The following is a 24,931-nucleotide window of genomic DNA, read 5'->3' on the forward strand; positions in this document are numbered from 1 at the left end:
TAAATAAATAAATAACATTGCCTTATTTATATCTGCATTACATATTACTCCAGTAGCAGTGCAAGTAGTAATACTTCCTTCTACATTTAAATAATCAAAAATCATAAAAAGACAATGGATTTAAGCCATAGATTAATGGAAAGACAGGCTCTTTTTAAAGATAAGGGTTTAAGAGTCAGATTTATAACCATATAAAGTAAGTATATAAATGTTCCCAAATGTTGAAAAAATCAATTTCATTGAGGAAGCCCTAAAAACAGAAATTATTATATCATTCCTAGCCTATCAGGGCCCTGCCTTTCTCATATGAAACATTTTAGGCAAATTATTTGCTCGAAGAGATATCTGGGTTACGATTCAGCAAAATGTCGCCATCTCAATGCCTTCATTAGTGACCAGGATTGTGAAATGCTAACCAGAAAAAAGGGACTTGATGGCTGGCACAATTATGCAATTGTTAGATTAACATATTTAATGTGTTATTGCATTTCTTGTTCTTTAGAATTCAGCATAGCTGGGCTTCCATAGGAAAAATAGAGACAGATGCTATTTAGAAAATCACTTCCAAAATAAAGAACAAAAAGCAAGAGGTAAACAGTAATATTGTCCCAATGAGATAAACAGCAAATAAAAGCAAGAAAAATATAATCAATATATTGAATCTAAAACACTATATATATAATCAGAGTAAATAGTTGATAAATCATAGCCCTTAAACATGCATCTAACCAAGTGCAAAAAACTATTTGCTGTACAATGTTTTGTGTAGTCGGTTGTATCAGCTTATCTGACTTTGTATATTACAATAACTCATGGTTACAAATTTCTAAGACAGATTTTTACCAGTTACGTGTACCCAGGGTGTCAATCTTTCTATTTGATTATAATAAGAAGGGGGTGGTGATGATTATCTTCTTTTGCTTCTTTGCCCATGCAGATCTTGACAGAACTTAAATACTTTAAAGGCGGATTACATTTTAAGACCATCTTCCCCATTTTAGGCACTCTTCAAAACTGAATTTGTATTCCAAAATTTTTAGCAATGGCATTTTGATAAAGCAATTCAGCGAGACTTCAGATAGCTGTTTACAGTACCAGTCATAATGGCTATGTATTAATTCTAGTACTAGAACTAGTGTGACTTCCAGCATCATTGCTGGGATAGAGAAGTTGTAGTCACGTCCTGCTTGTGGTATGTCTCTATCTATAACATATACCAGTGCTCAGTGGTGGGGTTGCTACCGGTTTGCCCCGGGTCGGGTGAACCGGTAGCGGCGGTGGTGGAAGGCTCCACCCACCCACCCAGACGCTTCTGTGCAGAAGTGAGGCATGCGTGCGCAAGCACCCACACATCTACGAGTGAACTGGAAGCGACAGGATTTGAAACCTACTACTGAGTCGGTGCTGTCATTACCATCTTATGTATTATTTTATGCACTGAAAAGTCTAATCGAGCTCGATCCTTATGCAACTTTTTACATGACTCAGATTTCCCTCCCAAATTATCTGAAACTTGGAAAAAATATTCCATGAGATTTAAGCAATCTTGCCTAGAAATCACTTGGGTAAGAAAACTCACGCAATCATATACAAGGGTGTCCTAACGTACTACAAGATTTTGGCATTTTTGTTCAAGTCTTCATGAGAATTGATTATTTTTGTGAAATTTTAGCACTTTAAAAAACTATTTTTGTTATTGGCTCTAATTTAATTCTAGGGAGCTCCAAACACCATTGTGGGAGAAATATTACTATCTGCACAACGTTGATTATACCATGTTTATATCAAGTACCATGACTTTGGGATTGTCAAGCATCAGTTCATAAATCAATTTTTATTTAATATCCCCCCCATCCCAAAAGAAAAAGGGGAGGACGGGAGACTGAACTGTTTTTGGACCTAGCTATATATTGCTTCAATAAAATGGTATCTTCAGTTGAATAAGATTTAATAATAATGCATGGACTACATTTTCAATTGAGAAACAACATGTAGAAAAAGATGTTTTCCATTGTTTTCTCTATAAACCTTGCTTATTCCAAAGTTGGGACATTTCTGCATTTCAGGATTTTTAAAAAACAGCCTTCTTTTGTCAAGTGGAGGAAATTTTAAATCGCTCTACCTTACATACCTGTCATTCTGTGTTAAAAGTTGTACAAATAGTCTTCAGGCCTTTTCTCTTTCTTCTCTGTGAATTCCATATCATTGAACATCTGATACCCCCCAGAGGATTGCTGAGAAACTATTATTTTAAATATCTCACAGTGCCATGGAACTATAATACCTGAAGCCCTCTATTAAGTTTAGATTCCAGCTGCTCACTGCTACTGCTGCTAACTGGCACAGCTCAACAAATGGCTTTTTGCTGAGGTTCCCTACAATTTTATAAGCTACCCTTATTATTTGCAACTCAGTACTCAGAAAAATGGGAATTGCAGAACATCTCATTATTCTCATCAGAAACTTGTATAGAGGTCAGACAGCCACAGTACAAACAGCATATGGTGAAAAAGACTGACTCCATTTTGGCAAAGGAATGAAATAAAATTGTATACTCACTAAGGTGATGACATTGCCTTGATGGCTGAAAATGCAAAGGTTCTACAAACCCTAGTAATAAAAATCAAGACATACAGTGAAAAATGGATCTAAAATTAAATATAAAGATAAACGAATGACAAGAATAACCAGTATTAAAAGTGAAAATGAAGATATTGCAGTGGTGGAAAATTTCTGCCTTTTAGGATCAACCATCAAAAGTAAAAGAACAACCAATCATGAACAACCAATCAAGAAATACACTACAGACTAGCATTTGGTAGAGCAGCCATGAAAGCCTTGAAAAAGATATTCAAATGTATCTACAAATAACAGAATTGTGTAAGCCATGGTATTCCCATGACAGTGAGTGTGACACTCTTATGGAAGTGAAAGTTGGACTTTGAAGAAGCAAGATAGGAAAAATATTGACACTTTTGCTTTTTGATGTTGGAGAAGGATCCAGAGAATACCATATTTAGACAAGAAAACAAACCAATGGATCACAAGTGATTCAACAAAAATTCTCACAGGGGGCAGAAATGACCAAGCTCAAATTATCCTACATTATGCAAGGGTCTAGCTCCCTGAAGAAGGTTCTAATGCTGGAAAAGTTTGAAGGAAAGAGAAGAAAATGACCAACAGTGGTGAAGAGACTCAGTTATAATACAGGCCTTTGGAAGACTTGAAGGACCCAGTTAGGAACAGATCATAATGGAGGAATGATCACACTGTCATTGTGATCCCGAAGAGTCTACAACATCTTCATCAATCAATCATGATCAATCAATATTACTTGCAGCAGTAGATAAAAGTAAGACTCCTTGTCATGCTCAATTCCTGGTAATATGTTGACTCTGCACAAAATGGATGTGATTTTCTGTGGCCTTTTTCTGGTCCTCCCACCAGTAGATAAAATGTGTTATTTTTTTCACTTAAAACTTTTAGTTTTAGGGGGGGAAACAGCATTACATTCTTTTCACATATTATTCTGTGTCTGTGTCTCTTTAAAATAGAATGGATAACAGATCATATGAATGATAATCTGTCACAATCTGCATATCTTCATTTCATAAATCAAAGGTGTTTTTGTCTCATAAATGTTGAAGCAAATTATGTTGCTTTTTATTTCATTTGAAATTGAACCAGGCTACCTCCATCACATGGCATAATAAACAACGTTATTTACATACGCCTGGCAAGAACTACTTAGGTGGTTTTGCACATAAACTGTTTTGCTACAGTATTTTCAAACTGTATAGTGCTGTGAAAAAAATATTTGCCTTGTGTTACAGATGTATCTATCCTTTTTATCTTCTTATGAGTTTCATGTGTCTCATTCACACTAACTAAAACTTGTACCTAGCAAACTATTGTGGCTGTGGACCTTCTCCTTTTCTTGTAGCAATTAATTGATTTTCTGTTCTTACGTGTTAATAGTATTTGTTCAAATTCATTTTAATCACTGTTTTGAAAGACTAACATGCTAATAAATATAATTTTTGATTTTGTCTGTCCCCTTCTATTTTTCTGGGAAAGTTCAGTATATCTTCCATGTTCCTTAATCTTTGATTCACATGCTACTTTGTAACATTTGTTAAATTTGTAATATTTGGAAAAGAAAAGAAAACTTTTAAAAGTATTTTAAAATACTGATACATTTAGCTATTTGTATACTACCCCAAATTTTGAAACCTTGGATCTTATCAATCATATGTCTTACATTTACACATTGGAAAAAAAAGTTATAAAATATGTATTTTAAAATGATATAACTAATTTGGTTATCAATTTTGGTTATCAATGATACTATGCTACAATGATCGTAGTAATAACATCTCACTAATCAGATATTGTAGGAAGGAGACCCATATTAGTTTATAATAGCCAAAACTCAGAAGGAGTCTGGTGGCAATGTTTCCAACTAATATATTTTATTAAAAATCAGCTTTCATAAGCTGCAGCTCACCAGCTAAAATCCTCTTTTGCCCTATTCACAGCTACTAGGTATTAAATATCTTTCTGCATAAAAGTAAAGAAATTCATGCAGCAAGTCATTTATGATTAGATGATTTATAGTCATATTGAACATGAAGATTGAATATTCTTCCCATTTTATTTAAGATATCTCATTTTAAGCAAGGAAAAATGAGCACTAAGCTGCTATTTCAATTCCTTTGTTTCAGTTCCTAAGATACATTCACTTCTAATTAGATCCAGAAGTGATTTTTTTTTGGTATTGCTGCATAATGCAATGTCTGAAAAATGTTTCCATTTTTTGAATTTACATTGTACACATATACTGTGTGATAATAATAAGCATAATTCATGGCATATAATGGAATAATATTCTTCTGCAGTCTCTTATAGTGATTAATAAGCAGACTGATCAAAACCAAAGGCAGTCTTTTCTTCAAGAGTGTGCACAATCCCTGCCAGAACCTTTTGTTTCCTGTTTTCTGAATGGGATGCAGAACTAGATTTTAAATTTTAGCAAGTGTGAAAGAAATAGAATAGATGTGATACTAAATTTCTAGAACTGAATCAAAACCAACTGGCATATAGGTTAGGCATAACCCAATTTTTATTTACAATTATTTAGATAGTGGAAATCTAATGGTGGAAAAACCTTTTGTTAAACATTGAAATAGAAGACAAGCAAGTTAAAAGATTGTATATAAAATGGGCAAAAAATATTTCAGATATAATACAGAGTTGCTCCAATGGAATATAGTACATAAAGAAAGGGTTGAAATTTATGTTGAATTATAATTTTAAAGATAATTTTTATAAAATGATATATTGTCGGTACATGACACCGAATAAAATGTCAAAAATGTCAGGGAATTTCAGATGTTTATTGAAAATGTACTCAGATCTGAGGGAACTGAGATGATTATTTCCGTCTTGACACAAAGCTAGAAAATATTATGCATTTTGATGCAGAAGATTTTAAAAAGTTAATATACAATTGAAATCAGGAGCTTTCTTTTGGGCTTAATGGACATACAAATGGAAACATTTTACTGAACTTTGTTTTTATATATTATATAAGAACAGTAAGACGTTTATCTGCTCAAAGATGGAAGGATTTACAAATACCTACAATGGATGAATGAATGGTGAAGCTGGTAGATTTGGAGGAGATGGTGAAATTGAAAGCTTAATGAAAGAAAAGACTTTAACAAATTTTATTTCTACTTGAAAACCATTTTTGAAAATTTTGCCAGAAACTGAAATGAATGAAAAGTTGATAAGAATTATGTGGGATTATGGAAACAATGTAAATGAATATCAGTGTTTAAATAAGAGTTGCTTCTGCCGTGTTTCCCTGAAAATAAGACCCTGTCTTATATTTTTCTGAACCCTGAAATAAGCGCTTGGCCTTATTGCCATGCGCTCAAAAGCCCAGTTGGGCTTATTATCAGGGGATGTCTTATTTTGGGGGAAACAGCATATTTTTTAATTTATATCTCTACTAAAAAAGTCAGAAATTGTTCTTCTTCTTTTCTTCTTTTTTTCTTGTTCTTTTGCCCTTTTACTTGCCTGAGCTTTTTCTTTTTTCAATTTTTGTTCGTTTATCTTTTAATTTCATATTTTTAATCAAATATATATACCATAGATAGGAAAACATTTAAAAGAAAAGTGTTCATTTGGTATGAACAAACATTTTTCTTGTTCTTTCTTGTTGTAACTATTGATTATGTGCACAACATATTTTTATTTAATTATTCATGTCAATTAAATATGTACAGATGAGATGTAAACAATTTAGTATTAATTGTTTTTATATATTTTAGGGGATATGAATTTCTCAGAACTTTGCAAATTTACATGAGATCACAACTTGCTTTTATGATATAATGTTCACTGCTGAAGTTATTACAATTTCAAAGTGAAGCATGCATTTAATGTATCATACCAGATAACTGATAACTCAGATACCCTTTAAAGCCTTCTATGCTCCTTTCAGACAAATAGAATGGAAGAATTATTTTGGCTAGAATATTCATTTGACTTTAATTGTCTACTTTCCAAATAGGTGGAAAAAATGCACAAAATTTGAAACAAAACAATTTTGAAAACTTAAAGAATTCATTATTCAAAATATTCTGCACATTGTATAAGTTGGCTTGTACAACATAAGGGATAATTGTCACTTTTCCTCTGACTATTGCAAAAATCCATGAGGCTGGCAGGACTATATAGTTATGTAAGTTGAAGTAGTTGCAGTTGTTTATGTATAAGATGAGTGGGATGCTCTGATTTACAGTAAAAGCTGCATGCCGATAAGGAATGTTGAGTCTTGTTTAATGTTTTACCTCCACTCAATATCTGCATTTCTTCAGCTTAGCTCAAACAAAAAACAAACAATTGTTTCTTTCAAAGTACAGGTTTAAACAAAAATATTGTCCTTTTAGGACAACCCAGAACCTGGAAAAAACCAAAACAGGGAATCTTGTATTTGTGGGTTTTTTTCCTCCCTTTAGAAAACCAGAAAAAGGAATCCAGTATCTGATTGACAGAGGTTTTGTGCCGGATACGCCTGTTGGAGTTGCCCATTTCCTTTTACAGAGAAAAGGTCTCAGCAGACAAATGATTGGAGAGTTCCTGGGAAATCGACAAAAGCAGTTTAACAGGGATGTTTTAGAGTAAGTAACTTATATGAAACTCTTGTTACCCATTTAAGTATGTGCTACATTAAAAAAAAAAAAGCTGATGCTCTGAGTGTCTTGTTGTTTAAGCCAAAATAATTGTTCTTTTATTTTTAAATCTCCCAGAATCACTTAATCATTGAGATTGGCAGTTTATAAATGTATACAAATTTTATTAATAAAATAAATAAAATAAAATCATCGCATCCATGTAAGCCTCTCAGCAGGACTAATGCAGACACAGGTATAGAAAGGGTTTATTTTCTTTGCTGTTTTGCACTTTATGATTATTTCTTACAAATCTTATTAGTTTATTGAAATAAAAAAAATCAAAGAAAAATGAAAGTAATGGGAAAGTAGAGGAGGAAAAAGAGAAGACGAAGAAGTGTAGGATAAAATGGGAAAGAAAAAAAAGCATTGACTCCAACTCTTTTTAGCACAGTAGAATAAGGTAATAACATAAAACTTCAACTTTTTATTTTCACATAGTAATATATACTAGCCATTTCTATAACAACAAACCGATTTAATCAGCAAAGCCCAAATCAAAGTTTCATTTTTTTCTGCCTCAAGCACAAAATACAGACGTGGTTTCCAATTAAAAACAAAGTTAGCTGTATTCTTTTCTTTAATTAAATCATTTCTGCTAACCCCTTTCAGCCTTTGCAGCCAAATTTATGATTGTTTAAAATAGATAGGCACAGGTTCATCCAGTTGCAAATGGTGTGTGTGTTGTTTTTTGAAGCAAAATATGGCTTTCTTTTTTAAAAAGTGACAGGTTTTGATTATATCAGTCAACAGTGATTTATATAATGATTGGAGCTAACCAATCATATTTGCTGCCAGTCTCAAAATGCTAACAACACCATGAACCAGGCAGTGCTCCCTCTTGCTGATTAGTGGGAAAGGGCAAAGAACATTCAATCAGTGCCCTGTTCCAAAGTGCTGCTATTCTGTAACAACATTAATGTGTGCATTACACGCGCAATTCTACCATACATCTCCTCCACCTTTTCAAAAAATATATTCATTAAATATATTCATTTATCCAGGTTGTTAAAACAACTGAGTGGTGTCTTTAAGAAAAGATTAATTGGCTGCAAAGCAATTCTTCTGGCCCTAAGGAGTGCCTCAAAAGCAGCAAAATTTAAATTATATCATGCCAGCCCTTTTGCAACCAGATGTTTTTCTAGGAGCTGCAATCTGTTAATGGAAATGGAATAGGGGAAGCTGCATTCTAAACAATGACTGTAGATAAGCACCAGATTGTAAAACACTTAAAACCTATCGTTGGGAGTAAATAATACTGGTTTCTTAAGTCTAGAAAATGATGTAAAGTAAGAATTCCCATGAAAAACAGACCTCCTACAAGTTTTGTGGAATTACAGTGATTCAAACAAAAGAACCAGCTTTGCCTTAGTTTCAAATACATTAACACAGAGCCAGAAATAGATTAACTTCACAAGAACAGTCAAGTCCAGTAGGACTGCAAGAATATGCCAAATACTTAATGAAGCATCACTGTGGAAAATAAAAAGTTCATTTGATGTTAAAGGGATATGAGCAGGCGATATGTCCTCTCTTATGGTTTTGTGTGTAGCTACTGAGCTTCATTGGCATCTGAAATCTTAGAAGTATACAGTATAGTAACTTGCCTCTATGAGATGATTTTCTGGGCTATGAAGCTAAGAATAGTTAAATCTAACTGATTCACTGATAAAAGAAAACTAATAAACACCATGGCAAGGTAAACTGGAAAATCTAACACCATTCCAGAAATTGACAGTGACGAACTCACTTGCATACTTTGCCAAGAAAGTTGCATGGAGGTGTCTCTAGTCATCTGAGCTTAATTAAGTAGAGTTTAGCTTCTTATGCAGTAATTGGGAAATGTAATTTATATTATATGTGAGTCCCTTGTGAGCTCTTCCTGGACTGATATGGCCTACTTGTTTCATATTCATCTGAATACTGAAGCAAACTGTACTTAAAAATATCTTACCTGATCTTCAACCTTTCCTGAAAAAAATCTACATTTCTGTTCAGTTCATTTCCAACGCTCTATATTTGTAACAGTGCCCCTGTAGTTTCAAATGCTGCTGGAGAAACTTATTTAAAACTATCAGATGAAATATTTTGCATAGGAATTGGACTACATAAAAATACTGGTATATTTTTATACGTTGCATAAAAATTAGGAAAGTTATTTCTTACCCCACTTTTTATTTGCTGTAGTTATTCAACATTTTATGGGTTAAACATTGATTACTACTTTATCCTTCTTTTAAGCTACACAGTAGAGATTGAGCTACTTAAAGCAGCACTGGAAAAAGCCAAAATATTAAATTAAATATGCCATCACAATCTGCACTTAAATCAATCAGTATTAATTAGCTTATATTTTAGTATGTTACTTAGTGCTGTGGACTTTATATGGGGCAAGAAAGCAGAAGTCATTCACATGCTATGGCAATTCATATTTTCTTCCTTCATATAAATGTCAACTTTTTTTAAAAAACCCAAAATTAATTAGATATTAAATGCCACTCAAAATGCTTAGTTTATGATAGTTACATCATAGCTTAGTTTTCATTTAACTATCTGTATTTATTTTCTGCATTACTACCATAGCTAATTAGGTTGTAGGGGAAATTTTCCAATGACTAAAGTGCAAAATATTAAATCAGAAACTAATTTGACACTCGAGCATTCCATTAACTGTTTAATGGTTGACCCAAATCATGCTAACTATATAATCAAGATAAATAAAATCCAGACAGTGTCTTTAATGACATTTTATGAATGGAGAAGCTTTCACCCTTCATTCAAAAACTGGTTCCCATTTGCCTTATCTTGGTTGTGGGTTCATAAAAATAATAGCATTTTAGGAAAATCCCATGTCAAAAGAAAGAACCCGGAGAGATCTTAGAAACCAACAATATTTTGAATAACGGTAAACTTTGTCAGGAAAAAATTGGGCCTCATGAATGCAGGCTGTACAGCCCAAATTCTGAATTAAACTCAAAGCCTACAGTAACAATGGTATCTTCATGCAGAGAATCAAAAGACTTAATGCATATTCAAAACTGCAGGATTTACAAAAAAAAATTACCTGAGGAGTATTGATCTACTCAGTAGAAACTACCATATTGGTCCTGAATAGACTTGCATTCTAAGCTGCATTAGATAAGTTCCAGTTTTATTGTAAGTGAATCTTTTTATATAAGGATTTCTGTCTGAGACAAAGCTAATGATACACATATTCATATTTTACATATTCTCTTGGATCAGTTGACTATTTAAATTTTGACCAGATTTGGAATTTGACTCATTCTTTTTGGACTAGAGCTTTGATTACTTATGTAACTATTGGCAATTCTGAAGCAAACCTGGCTGAAGCCATCTTTTGCTGCCTCATAGTTGCCATGAACCATGAGAGTGTGTTACTCGGAACGCTGACAACTATGTCTGCTCTGCTGAGTCCAATGGCTGAGACAGGGCAGTACAGTCCCTACAAGAATCACTGGGAATCGGATGGTATACACATTTTAAACATTGTTATTATTATTACATACCTTTTTGTTTAAATTTAGAACAAAAAACTAATAACACATTTTAGATACCAGTCAATCCAGAGGAATACCAGTAACATCAACTCATATCAGAGAAGTCTCTGAACTCGTTGCTGACATTTTGTGTGACAAACCTGTCATCAACATCATAACTGAATCTCTCACTATTACTTAGTCTTTCTTTGCCAGTCCTCAAACTGACATTATAGGAGATTATAGGAGAAAAAGTAGAGAGCATATTGAGCAAGATTTGCTAATCTGCATTTTATTATAATGGAAATATAAATAAATAATTTCTTGTGTATCCAATCACACTTGGCCAATAAATAAGTTCTATTCTACTCTACTCTACTCCAGTTAAATTTACAAAAAGAAAATTGGTTGTGGTAAACCAAAATAAATTAATGCTTTATTTGTTTCAGCTGTGTTGTGGATGAGATGGACTTCTCAGCTATGGAACTGGATGAAGCTCTCAGGAAATTTCAAGCTCATATCCGTGTCCAAGGAGAAGCTCAGAAAGTAGAACGACTCATTGAAGCTTTTAGGTATGACATAGTAAGCTATAGCAGCTGATTAAAAATTTATAAGTCTGAGGAACAGTATGGTTGAATATAGTTATTTAAAAAAAAACGCATAAGCAATTGTTCAGATAATTTGTTAAAATAAAAAAATTGTATATAGGTCCTACAGGTACTTTTTCAAGGGGCAGCTTGACTTTCTGGTTTTTCTTTGAAGACATTTCAGTTCTTATCCAAAAAGCTTCTTCAGCTTAAGAAGCTTCAAAAACTGAAGAAGCTTCTTGGATGAAAAGCAGGGGTGAAATGCTCCCGGTTCAGACCGGGTCACCCGATCTGGTAGCGATGGCGGTGGATGGTTCGGAGAACCAGTAGCAAAACTCCCTGACCTTGCGCCCTGCCCCAGCCGCACGATCACCAGAGTTTGTTTTTTTTTTACTTTTAAAAGCATTTTTTCTTCAGCCGAAAAAATGCTTTTAAAAGTAAAAAAAAGCCTTTGATGATCAAGCAACTCAGCTGGGGTTATCAGAACCCTTTAAAAGCTTTTTTTTTTACAATCTCTTTGGCTGAAGAGGTTGTTAAAAAAAAAAGCTTTTAAAAGGATCCTCTGGTGATCCCAGCTGAGTTGCCTGATTGCTGAGTTGCCTTTAAAAAGCATGTTTTCTACAAGCTCTTCAGCCGAAGAGATTGTTTAAAAAATCCTTTTAAGAAGTTCTGGGGATCAGGCAACTTCAGCTGGGATCGTCAGAGGAGCCATTTAAAAGCTTTTTTCCCTCTGGCGATCCCAGTTGAGTTGCCTGATCATCACAGGCTTTTAAAATCATTTTTTTTACAACCTCTTACAATAGCTCCCACCCAAACCCACTCAATTGCCCCCTCCCCACTTGCCTAGTTGCTGCTTCTTTCGGGCTCGCTAAGCCTTGCTTCAGCTGCTGCAATCAATTGCATCAGCTAGCAACTCAATCTGCCTGCCTGCAATCCATCTTATTGGTGAGCAACTCAATCTGCCTGCCTCTAATTGGGTAAGTAACGGGGGGGAGGGCTCTAAAAAAATTTAAGGAGTTTTTTTTTTTAGACAGCAATTTAAAGTTAAGGAAGTTTTAAATTTAGCTGCTTTTATCTAAAAAATATAAATAAAATAAAATAAAAGAATAAAATAAAATAAAATAAAATATTTGTGCAGTTTTCTGAAATTTGGTGTGTTTCTGTAGTGTTTCACTCTAACTAACCAAACACACAAAATCTCACAAAGCTGTATATGGCATTTTGGGTGTGTGTGCATGAGGCAATTGTGTTGTGTTGTGTTGTGTTGTGTGTGCGTAAAGTATGAAAGTTGGTTTTTGAGCTTTTTGTGACTGTGTGAGGTTCCTCTTTGTTGCAGGGGCCATTTTGGGTGAGGTGCAGCTGCTTTTACATTGTATGTTAGTCAGTTGTGTTGTGTTGTATGTGTGTGTAAAGTGTGAAAGTTGGTTTTGTGTACTTTGTTTATTATTTTTATTATTTATCATTATTGGCCATGCCCACCTGGTCACCTGACCACCAAGCCACGCCTACCAATTAAGCCATGCCTCAGAACTGTTAGGGAAAATTTTTAGATTTCACCCCTGATAAGAAGTGAAATGTCTTCAAAGAAAATCCAGTTGCCTCTTGAAAAAGCACCTTTTGGGACAACCGTAACAGGGATGACTGAGAATCTCCATAGACATTATGTATATATGTTGTAATTCCTGGTAGCTTAATTTAGTTATTCTTTTGTCATTTAGTTTAAACTGAAGCAACAGAATGGTACTATTTCAGTCTAAACCTTTAAAAAGAAGTTAAATGTATAGTCTCAAATTAAGATGCATTGACAGTTATTGTGATAAGCAAAGACATTGCTCATTAAAACCTGTTCAGATGTTCTTTATACTGGTGGAAATGTGGCAAGAAATCTAAAAGTCATCCATTGTTCCTAAAATAAAGATATACCCTCAGGCATTGATTTATAGCTGTTAAATCAATGGTATTATTAAGCAGAGAAAACAAAATGCTTCTATGACCACTAAAACCAGGTGGCTATGATACATAATAGGAATCTGTGTGATTACTGCTGTGTTAATTGAATAGTTACACTGTTTTGATGACTCATTCTGTAGGTTTGCTCTGAAGCAAGGATATTTTGCAAGCAACATGGAATACTTTTTATGAATTCTGCTATTCAGTTCACCCAAATCAGTATTATATATCCAGTTGACAAATGTCAGTCATATTATGCCTATAATTTGCAATAGTTTTCAAATCACTTAGTATAAAGCACATAAGTTTAAATTTCGGTGAAGTGTGCAAATTTAGGAAATTAATTGCATAAAATGATATAGTTGTCCTTTTGATAAACCAGTAGTCTTTTACCTAATATATTACATTTAAGAGATTTAATAAAGTATTCTGCAGTATAGACTCTTGTTATTAGATAAGAGAATAGATTTAAAGGAGTAAATACTGTTTTATTTTACATTTTATACTGTGAAATAATGATAAGAAAATAATTTAGCTTTCTGTATGAATGTTAATTTTTCTAAATGCTGTATCAACTTATCCTTGAATCTCACCTAGTATTTTTCTAAAATATCTTTTCTAGCCAGAGATACTGCATCTGCAATCCAGGAGTTGTAAGGCAGTTCAGAAATCCTGACACCATCTTCATTCTTGCCTTTGCGATAATATTATTAAACACAGATATGTATAGTCCAAATGTAAAACCAGAACGTAAAATGAAGCTCGAAGATTTTGTCAAAAATCTAAGAGGTAGGCATAATGTGAAGATTTGTCATTATCTAGAGACCTGGCTGGGTATATTATATTGCCAACTGTACTGCAACAGTTCAATAAAAGTAACCCTATGGCGAGGTAGGCAGCCAATAAAATTAATAATAATAAAATGTTTAGCCATTCTATTTCAGAAGCTTTGGAGAAACTATTTTTTTATTTATTGGTCGAGTACGTATTAGATAATATATATAAGTATAAGGATGAATTGAATATATAAAATGAATACAATTAAAGGGAACATTAGGACAGGGACGGCAGGCACACTGGTACTCTTATGCAGACCTCTTAGGAATGGGGTGAGGTCAACAGTAGCCAGTCTAAGGTTAAAATTTTTGGGATTTTGGGATGAAACCACAGAGTCAGTAGTGCATTTCAGGCATTGACCACTCTGTTGCTGAAGTCATATTTTCTCCAAGTTTGGTGTGGTTTACCTTAAGTTTTTATCTATTGTGTGCTTGTGTATTGTTGAGGTTGAAGCTGAAGTAGTCATTGACAGGTAGGACATTGTAGCAGATGATTTTATGAGCTATGCTTAGGTCATACCAAAGGCGGCGTAGTTCTAAATTTTCTAAGCCCAAAATTTCAAGTCTGGTGGCATAAGGTATTTTGTTGTCAGCAGAGGAGTTGAGGACTTTTCTTGTGACGTATTTCTGGAAACGTTCAATTGTATTAATGTCCAATATGCAGTTCCAGACAAACGAGCTGCATTCTAGAATTGGTCTAGCAAATGTTTTGTATGCTTTGGTTAGTAGTGTAATATTACTGGAGAAGAAGCTACGCAAGATTAGGTTTACAACCCTTAATGCCTCTTTGGCAATGTTATTACAGTGGGCTTTGGCACTTAAAACATTTGATATGAGTACTCCAACATCCGTGACAGAGTGAGGGTCATCTACAAGGTCATGTCCACTCAGTTTGCATTTTGTGTTCTAATTCCTTTTGCCAATGTGTAAGACAGAGCATTTGTTGGTTGAGATTTGGAGTTGCCAATTTTTTGATCATTCCGACATAAAGTCAAGATCTTTTTGAAGGGTAGCAGCGTTGTTAGTGGTATTAAATAATTTTACATCATCGGTGAAGAGAACACAGTTATTTATAATATGACCACAAAGGTCATTTATGTATAGTATGAAGAGTGTTGGTCCTAGAACGCTTCCTTGGGGGACACTGCTATTAACAGGTGCAGGATTAGATAGGGCACTCCCTATTTTGACCACTTGTTGTCTTTTTGACAGGAACGCAGTTTTGCCAGAGGGAATTTTTTTGGATTGGAGCTTTCTTATTGATATGGGTAATTTGTTTTTCTTTGTTTTTGGTGGTGATTAGTGGTGCATATAGTTTAATAACTCTATTGACTTCGAGCAAGAAAATATTATAATGGTCTTCAGCAGTGTTACAGTCAGAGAATAGAATTTGTCAATCAAGAGATGAGAGGTCGGTGTCTGTGCAATCATAATTGGCTTTTTTGAAGTTGTAGTTGGGTATCCCATTATTATGGTGATTTTTGTAAAGGCATATATTGAGACAAAAGTCAATCATGCTGTGGTCACTGTTGGAAAAGGTTTTTTTTATTTGTAGTCCATACATTGAGTTTAAGCTGTTGCAGAAATATTCTACCTTACCTGCTCCCAATGGAGGAACTAGTCCACCTTTCCTGCTTTTGTTTTTCTGGCAGCGGGCCAAGGATATTGATCGATTTTGTCATTTCAAATTCTGCACTATACTTGGGTTTCTTCTAGGTCTGAATCCAAGATAGTAATAATTGTCTATTCAATTTTTTGCAAATGGTTTGAGTGCTCTTTTGAAATTATAATGTGGCTTGGGAATCTATGTGAAGAACAAGGTGTACCTATTTGTGTGTGCCTGGGTATATATGTGTGCATTTAGATACGGGTATATATTCATCAATAAATAAGTTCTTCTGTTTGGACTACAAAGGTAGACTTTAAAATGCTTGTCTTTATTTAAATCAGGAAATGATGGTGAATAGCCTATGGATACCAGTTTGCCTGTGGATATCTCACTTGGTACTATCCAGATTCATTGACTTAATTTTTTTATTTTTAAAATAATTTTTATTGAAATTTTAGTAATAGTAATTGCTACTTGTACTAGTAAATAGTAACCATAAAATAATAATAAAATACTATATAAACTAAACTTAAAAAAGATAAAATAATAAAGAAAGAGAAAGTAGAATGTTGAAGAAAAGAAGGAAAAAGGAAAAAAGAAAGAGAAAAACAGAGCAATATTTAAAGAAGTGATTTTCAGTCTTCAACACAAACAAACTTAGTAATTTCTCACCCCCTCCCCTATAAAATGGACATTCAAGTTTTTTCTTCTTCCTGTAACTCATCCCTTATCAATACACAAGTGATAAATCATTAACATTTCAGTCCTGGTCCTAGAAAAAATTCTGTAAAAAGTTCCCACATTTCTATAGAAACATGTCTTAGTTTAATCTTGGTCAAACAAACCAATTGTATATTCATTCCTTTTGATTTTAGCAATCTACAAGAAATCTAGGATTTAATCTGTCTTAACTTTTTTTTAATCCATTTTTCCCAGGCTTTTTCGAGGCTTTATCAAACTTCTTTGGTAAATCCAGTAAGGTGTCATTATCTGGGTCATTCCCTTGGTTTATCATTTGTATTTCCTTTGTATTTCCCTTTTAACTGTCATCTCTATTTTATAATCCACAATTGTTTTATTTTCCTATATTTCAACAATATAGGGTGTTTCTGCTCTTTATCTTGTAGATATTCTAAGATATTCTCTTTCACAATATTCATTTCCTCTTTAACATCTTTTGGACATACATAAAAATAAACTTCAGTACTGAAATTGTAGTTGCTAGTTTTCCAACTCCATTCTTTGAATATCTCCTGAAGTAACATCATTTTCTGTCATATTGTCCCAATACTGACCAAAAACAAAAGGCAAGCCTGTCTAAATCCAAACTTTATTATCTTTTTATAAATAACTCAAGGTGGCAAATATACATAATGCTGCTTCTTTTTTCTATTTTCCCCACAACAATCCTGAGAGGAGAGTTGGCTGACAGAGAGTGACTGGCCCAAAGTTACCCAGTTGGCTTTCAAAGCTAAGGCAGAAATAAAACTCACAATTTTCTGGCACCTTAACCACTAGACTAGATTGGTTTTTTTCCTTTTATGCCTAGAATCTTTGGTCCAGTTTAGTGTCCAGTTTCTGAAATCATAAATCATAAATTCTTGGATTTCTGTTATGACTTAAATTAGACTAAATAGTTTAGTTCCCACAAAGGCACTGTTTATTTATATATATATATATATATATATATATATATATATATATATATATATATATATATATATATATATATATATATATATATATATATATATATATATTTGTTTTCTGAGGTTTCGGCGAAGTCTCATTCGTCATCTTCAGGCTTCAACCGTGCTTCTGGGATTGCTCCCAGAAGCGAAGCTGAAGCCTGAAGATGACGAATGAGACTTCGTCAAACGCCGCCAAGACACTTCCAATTTTACACGGAGAAAACCCAACAACCAAAGACATATATATATATATATATATATATATATATATATATATATATATATATATATATATATATATATATATATATATATATATATAAAATATCCTATAGAAAAACATCCTATAGAAAAAATTCTAATATTACAAATTTGTCTGTACCCTTAATTCATTTATAACTTTATTGGATTAAAGTCTTATTTAGCTTTTTGATATTTATTTCACTTTCTTTAAACTCATAGGTTTATAGCTAAATTTTCTTTTATGCTGGAATGAAGACAAATTTACCATGTGACTTCGCAAGCTTGTCATTTTGAAAATCTCTATTAGCCTTAAAGGTAAAGGGTAAAGGTGGCTCAGTGGCTAAGATGCTGAGCTTGTCGATCGAAAGATTGGCAGTTCAAGGGCTTGAATCCCTAGTACCGCATAATGGGGTGAACTCCTGTTACTTGTCCCAGCTTCTGCCAACCTAGCAGTTCAAAAGCACATAAAAAATGCAAGTAGAAAAATAGGGACCACCTTTGGTGGGAAGGTAACAGTGCCCCGTGCTCCTTTGGCATTTAGTCATACCGGCCACATGACCACGGAGACGTCTTCGGACAGCACTGGCTGTTCGGCTTTGAAACAGAGATGAGCACCACGCCCTGGAGTCAGGAACGATTAGCACATATGTGCAAGGGGAACCTTTACCTTTATTAGCCTTAAGATGGTCAATTAGTTCAAAGTTATTAGAAATTGTGATTAGCAAGCCAAGTGTCCTTACTTGGGCCTCACAGGCTTCCATACAAAATAAAATTGATAGTTGATTTTATCCCTGTGCTTTGTTTAGAAGTTTATCTAGCTGCAAGGGGGGGGGAAAAAGCAAGAATCTGAATCAGTAGAAAATCTTTTAAGGATTTATATAGGTAAACGGAATGAATCTCTCCAGTTTGTCTTCTGGTAAATTGGTGGTTTATAATCATAACAAGCAACCACTTCAGGAGAATAAATTGATCCTAAAATACCAGGTGGCCACAAGCAGTTGCTTTAGAGTGGAATAATTGGTATATGTGTATTTTACTAACAGGGCTGTAGAAGAAAAATATCTTATAGCCTTTATGTGGTAGTTTCTTTATTTTTGTTATTTGTGCAGCATTTATGCCATAAGAAACCAAGTTACAAAAATAAAACCAGATTATAAACAGAACAAAACAGACAACATAGGTACAAGGACATGTTTGTTTATCCTTAAGATCATGTTTGCTATCTGCAGCATGAAGTACTTTCTCTTCAGCAAATCTGTCTGTAGCCCAAACACATTATCCTTACCTCACTGTTAAACAACATGATTGTTGTGGCTCCAGCCCCCACCCCCAATTCCCGGGCCTGGCCCCCTGCCAGAAAGTGACTCAGAGAGTGAGGGGGAAGGGTATAGTGACCAGACATCCTGCTTTTTAAAAATTTGTCCCACGTCCCTCGTCGTTCTAAAAAAGTCCCGATTTTAACTTAACTTAAGCAAGCTCTCAGGTTTCTTTAGATTCTTTCCTGTTAGGCCTGCCTTACTTGTTCAAATAACCCATCTGGCTACTTTTCATTCTGCTCCTTACCAATTTCAGTTCAATTTCTGCTCCGCTTTAGAGTGTCAAAATATCATTTCCCCCCCCGAATGTTTCCCTTGTCTCTTTAAATAAATTCTGCTGCTGATTGGTGCGGCTGGAGGGAAAGAAGCCTTTTCTGTTCTCTGATTGGCTGCTCAGTCCACGCCTCTTTTGACAGGAAGCGTTCGCCAGTCAGCTCTTGTCTTCTCACTTTGTCTGTGTGGCGCTTTCCTTCGGAGCCATGTGGTGCAGCCAGTTCTTACGGCCCCCATTTGTCCTGGAGCAATGCAGCCCTTCGCGGGTGCAGTCTGCTTTGGCCCAGCTCAAGCGCCTGCTGGAGAGTGAGCTGAAGGGTATGGGAGGGGCTGGAACCGGGAAGTATGAGAGGGTGATAATGTGGAAGGCAGCCGAGGAGGTAAGCGAGGAGAAACGAAGGCAGCCGAGGAGAAACGAAAGAGAAGTGAAGCTTTGGAGAGGGGGCAATAGTTTCAGGAAATCATGTTCCTCTTTCTTATTAACCTGACATATTTGGTAAGCAGAAATCAGACTACCATCTGATGTATGTTCATGGTGCTGGTAAGTAATAGAACAGAGTTGGAAGGGACTTGGAGGTCATCTAATCCAACCCCCTGCTCTTGCAGGAGACCTATACTATTTCTGATAAATGTCTCTTTTTAAAAGTGTCCAGTGATGGGGCACTCACAACTTCCCAAGGCAATTTCTTCCACTGGTTAATTATTCCCAGGAATTTTCTCCTTAGTTTAAGGTTGGTTCTCTCCTTGGTTAGTTTCCATCCATATTTTTTAATAAGTTGGGCCCTCTTCCTTGTGGAAGCTTTTAAGTATGCATTTTGTGCATAGGGACTACTCAGAGAGCTGAAAAAGTTATTTTTGACCTGTCCTCACACTTTTGACTGGTCCTCACACCTACAACTGTCCTCACATTTTACATTTTGCATCCTATCTTGTAACCATGGTGAAGAGAAGCAGTTGTGAAATTAGTGACATGGTTGTTAAAAATGCTGCAATGGGCATAAATGTGAGGATGGTCATAAGTGCAAGGACTGGTCAGAAATTACTTTTTTTTAGCCCTCTGAGTAATTTCTATGTCCATAGCCAGGGCCACCCGGTCACATGAGCAGCTAGCCACGCCCACCCGGTCACATGACCACAAGCCACACCCCAAAATAAGCCACGCCCACAGAACCGGTACTAAAAAATTTAGAACCCCGCCCCCGGTCAGTGGTGTCCCACTTTACCAATGTTAAAATCTGGTCACTATAGGGAAGGGCTGTCAGGGCTCCCCTCTGCAGGGCTGGTCTCTCTCGCTCAGCTTCAGGAGCCAGAGGCAGGCCTAGCTGTGGACAATCAATCCTGGTTAGATCCCCGGTTTCGTAGACAAGAGAGGCAGGAACAACAGAAGAAGGGGTGGAGCAGGCCTAGAAAGTGCTGAGTCACGGAGCCACACCCCACAGGGTATAAAAGCAGGAAGGGCTGCTCTACTACTTCGTGACGGACAAAACAAACTGACTGGAGAAAACTTGAGCTGAACTATTTGACTGAGCATTTGGCCTGGGTTGCTGTTTGTTCCTGACTTCCTGGTTGCTCTGATAACGAGCTTCTGTGACGCCGGCATCAAGGAAGATATAGCAAACCTTGGCAGACGATCGCTGGTTTGCTGCCAGAGCTGATAGCTGCCGTGGACTAAATTGCCAGCTAATTGAGTCAGTTCACGTGTCTCCCGGACTGAGATGGGGGACAGAACAATGATGGTGAATGTGTGGATAATTCCATAGTCATAGTGTATGTAAAGTATTATGCTAATATTGGTACATACATATTCCAGATTATTTGTTTATGTGAGCAATGTGTTAATGCAATAATTTATAAAAGAAATATTATTAATGTTTGCGATTGAGGCTCAGTACAGTAACCAATGCTACCATTAAATTATACAGCTGCAAACGGATATTATACAGCTGCAAACAGGTATTCAACAGCAGTAGTCATCCAGTATAGTTTATTTAATATTTTTGCATTCCATAAACTATACTTCTAATTATAACTATCCATACGTGTTGCAGAAAGAAATACACATTAAATTAAGTAATCAGAGGATGAAGAATTATTTTATGAAGTTACCTGTCTCATATAATGAGTCATGATGTGCCAAATAGATCTAGATAGGACTTTGTTAATATCATAGAACATATGATATTATCGTTGAAATGGCCGGAGGAATAGAGAAGTTTAAGGGTGTCTCTTTTTGGTTTAAACTTTTTAAAAATCATGTCAATGGAAATTAGCACTTTTATTTCAACATTCCAGTATTTTATACTGATGTGACAGTATTTCTGAAAATAACAAAATAGAAACAAGCTTGAGGGCTGCAGACTAGTCATTTCTATGGAGTCTTTGGTGCTGTCATAAACATAAACAAATAATATCATAAACAACATCTATATACCATTCAAAAGAGACAATTAAAAAGCTAGAACACTTTCTCACCAGCAATCAACACCTTAATGAGCAGAAATTTACGTCAAGATTAATGTTATGGCGGAAGCGAGGGATCACATCGTTTCCCGGGGACGTGCGCTCGATGTTTAAAGGCAATCGCGCGATCCGATCCCTCAGACTTCTCCCGTTCCCCGGATGGTCGAGACCCTCAGAACCTGGGCCTTCGGCTGATGTTGTGCAACGCACGGTCCGTGGTCAATAAGGCCCCCCTAATATATGATCTTATCCAGGGGGGTGCCGCGGACCTTATGGGCGTTACGGAAACCTGGTTGGGCGCAGAAGGGGGCGTGCCCCTTGTTGAAATGTGCCCACCGGGTTTCCGGGCATTCCATCAGCCGAGGGCCCAGGGTAGGGGTGGGGGAGTGGCGGTTGTGATTAGGGAGAGTCTAGAGCCGAGGGAGACCACTGTACCTCAGATGGCCGGGTGTGAATCCCTCTTTGTGAGGTGGGGCCATAGGTGTCAGATGGGCTTGTTTGTCACGTACCTGGCTCCTTGCTGCGTGACAGCTGCCCTGCCCGAGCTCCTGGAGGTGCTTGCTGGGGTGGCGGTTGAGACCCCTAGACTTATTGTCATGGGGGATTTCAACTTGCCATCGACCGGCACGTCATCTTCAGTTGCTCGAGAGTTCATGGCTTCCATGACGGCCTTGGACCTGACTCAAGTAGTTGATGGCCCCACTCACAGTGGGGGTGGCACACTGGATTTGATTTTCATCTCTGGTCAGTGGTTGAAGGATCTGGATTTGAGGGATTTAGTCATCGAACCTTTGTCATGGTCAGATCACTTTCTCCTTCGCCTGGACTTTCTGACCGCCACTCAACACCGCAGGGAGACGGAACCAATACGTTGGTTCCGTCCCAGGCGCCTGATGGACCCGGAGAGGTTCCAGACGGAGCTTGGGCCATTTCCTGAGGGTCTGGCTCACGGCACGGCCGAGGAACTTGTCGCGGCTTGGGAACGGGCCACGGCGGGGGCCTTGTCGTGCCTTTGCGGCCTCTGACCCGGCGTAGGACTCAACCAGCTCCTTGGTTCTCCGAGGAGCTGAGGGGGATGAAACGCCGGAGAAGACGCCTAGAGAGTTCCTGGAGGTCCAGTCGTTCGGAGGCTGATCGGACACTAGTTAGGTCCTATACTAGGACCTACCTAGTGGCAATGAGGGAAGCGAGACGTTGCTACGTCTCCTCCCTCATTGCATCGGCAGATAATCGCCTGGCCGCCCTGTTTCGGGTTACTCGCTCTCTCCTTCAACAGAGGGAGCGGGATGACCCATTGCAGGGACGTGCTGAGGAGTTTAGTGGTTATCTATACAACAAAATCGTTCAGCTTCGGGACGGCCTGGACCAAAATTGGGTAGATCCGGGTGGGATGTCAGAGAGCCGTCTTGTTGAGACTATTTGGGATGAGTTTGACCCTGTGGCTCCCGAGGACATGGACAGGTTGCTGGGTAGGTTGAATGCCACCACATGTTTACTGGACCCGTGTCCCTCCTGGTTGGTGCTGGCCGCACAGGAGGTGACACGAGACTGGCTCCAGGGGATTACGAATGCTTCTTTGTTGGAGGGGGTCTTTCCAGCCGCCTTGAAGGAGGCGGTGGTGAGGCCTCTCCTCAAGAATAGCTCAAGGGGCTGGGATAGCTCAGGCAATAGAGAAGCCTGTTATTAAAAACACAGAGCCTGCAATTACTGCAGGTTCGAGCCCGGCCCAAGGTTGACTCAGCCTTCCACCCTTTATAAGGTAGTTACAATGAGGACCCAGATTGTTGGGGGGGCAATAAGTTGACTTTGTAAAAAAATATACAAATAGAATGAGACTATTGCCTTATACATTGTAAGCCGCCCTGAGTCTTCGGAGAAGGGCGGGGTATAAATGTAAACAAAAACAAAAAAAAGAAGCCTTCCCTGGACCCAGCTGTTTTAGGTAATTATCGTCCGGTCTCCAACCTTCGCTTCGCGGCGAAGGTTGTAGAGAGTGTGGTGGCATGTCAGCTACCCCAGTACCTGGAGGAAACCGTCTATCTAGACCCGTTCCAGTCCGGTTTTCGGCCCGGTTACAGCACTGAGACGGCTTTGGTCGCGTTGGTGGATGATCTCTGGAGGGCCAGGGATAGGGGTTATTCCTCTGCCTTGGTCCTATTAGACCTCTCAGCGGCTTTTGATACCATCGACCATGGTATCCTGCTGCACCGGTTGGAGGGATTGGGAGTGGGAGGCACCGTTCATCGGTGGTTCTCCTCCTATCTCTCCGACCGGTCGCAGACGGTGTTGACGGGGGGGCAGAGGTCGGCCCCGAGACGCCTCACTTGTGGGGTGCCTCAGGGGTCGATTCTCTCGCCCCTCTTGTTCAACATCTATATGAAGCCGCTGGGTGAGATCACCAGCTGGGTGCGCTTCAAGGTTTTGGTGAACGTCTTTAAAGCGCTCCATGGCATAGGGCCGGGCTATTTACGGGACCGCCTACTGCTACCGAATACCTCTCACCGACCCGTGCGCTCTCACAGAGAGGGACTCCTCAGGGTGCCGTCGGCGCGACAGTGTCGTCTGGCGGCGCCCAGGGGAAGGGCCTTCTCTGTGGGGGCTCCCACCCTCTGGAACGAACTCCCCCCAGGACTCCGTCAACTTCCGGACCTCCGAACCTTTCGTCGTGAGCTTAAAACTCACTTATTCATCTGCGCAGGACTGGATTAGTTTTTAAATTTATGGGTTTTTTAATGGGTTTTTTATTATTTATCCTAAATTTTTAATCTCGGCCAATTGAATAAGTTTTTTAATTGTATTTTAATTGTATTTATATTGTAATATTATTGTGTATTTTTATCTGGCTGTGAACCGCCCTGAGTCCTTCGGGAGAAGGGCGGTATAAAAATTTAAATAATAAATAAATAAATAAATCAGTGGTTTCGGTGTGAGGTACCAGCTGTACACTGACGACACTCAGCTGTACTTTTCCACACCGGACCACCCCAACGAAGCTATCGAGATGTTGTCCCGGTGTCTGGAAGCCGTACGGGTCTGGATGGGGAGAAACAGGCTCAAGCTCAATCCCTCCAAGACGGAGTGGCTGTGGATGCCGGCTTCCCGGTACAGTCAGCTGCAGCCACGGCTGACTGTTGGGGGCGAGTCATTGACCCCAATGGAGAGGGTGCGCAACTTGGGCATCCTCCTGGATGGTCGGCTGTCTTTCGAAGACCATCTGACGGCCGTCTC

General features: G+C 37.4%; 1 protein-coding gene across 6 annotated transcripts in view; it reads left to right on the forward strand.

Moving 5' to 3' along the window:
• Positions 1 to 24,931, forward strand: part of IQSEC1 (IQ motif and Sec7 domain ArfGEF 1) — a 350,333-nt gene that overhangs the window by 300,235 nt on the left and 25,167 nt on the right. For all 6 annotated transcript variants that reach the window (XM_058168493.1, XM_058168488.1, XM_058168489.1 and 3 more), the window contains 3 exons: positions 7,029 to 7,190; positions 11,188 to 11,310; positions 13,898 to 14,064. In XM_058168493.1, the coding sequence (XP_058024476.1) occupies positions 7,029 to 7,190; positions 11,188 to 11,310; positions 13,898 to 14,064 (452 nt within the window). The remainder of the gene's footprint in view (positions 1 to 7,028; positions 7,191 to 11,187; positions 11,311 to 13,897; positions 14,065 to 24,931) is intronic.

The sequence above is a fragment of the Ahaetulla prasina genome, chromosome 2 (genome assembly GCF_028640845.1).
Source record: "Ahaetulla prasina isolate Xishuangbanna chromosome 2, ASM2864084v1, whole genome shotgun sequence".
Classification (NCBI taxonomy): domain Eukaryota; kingdom Metazoa; phylum Chordata; class Lepidosauria; order Squamata; family Colubridae; genus Ahaetulla; species Ahaetulla prasina.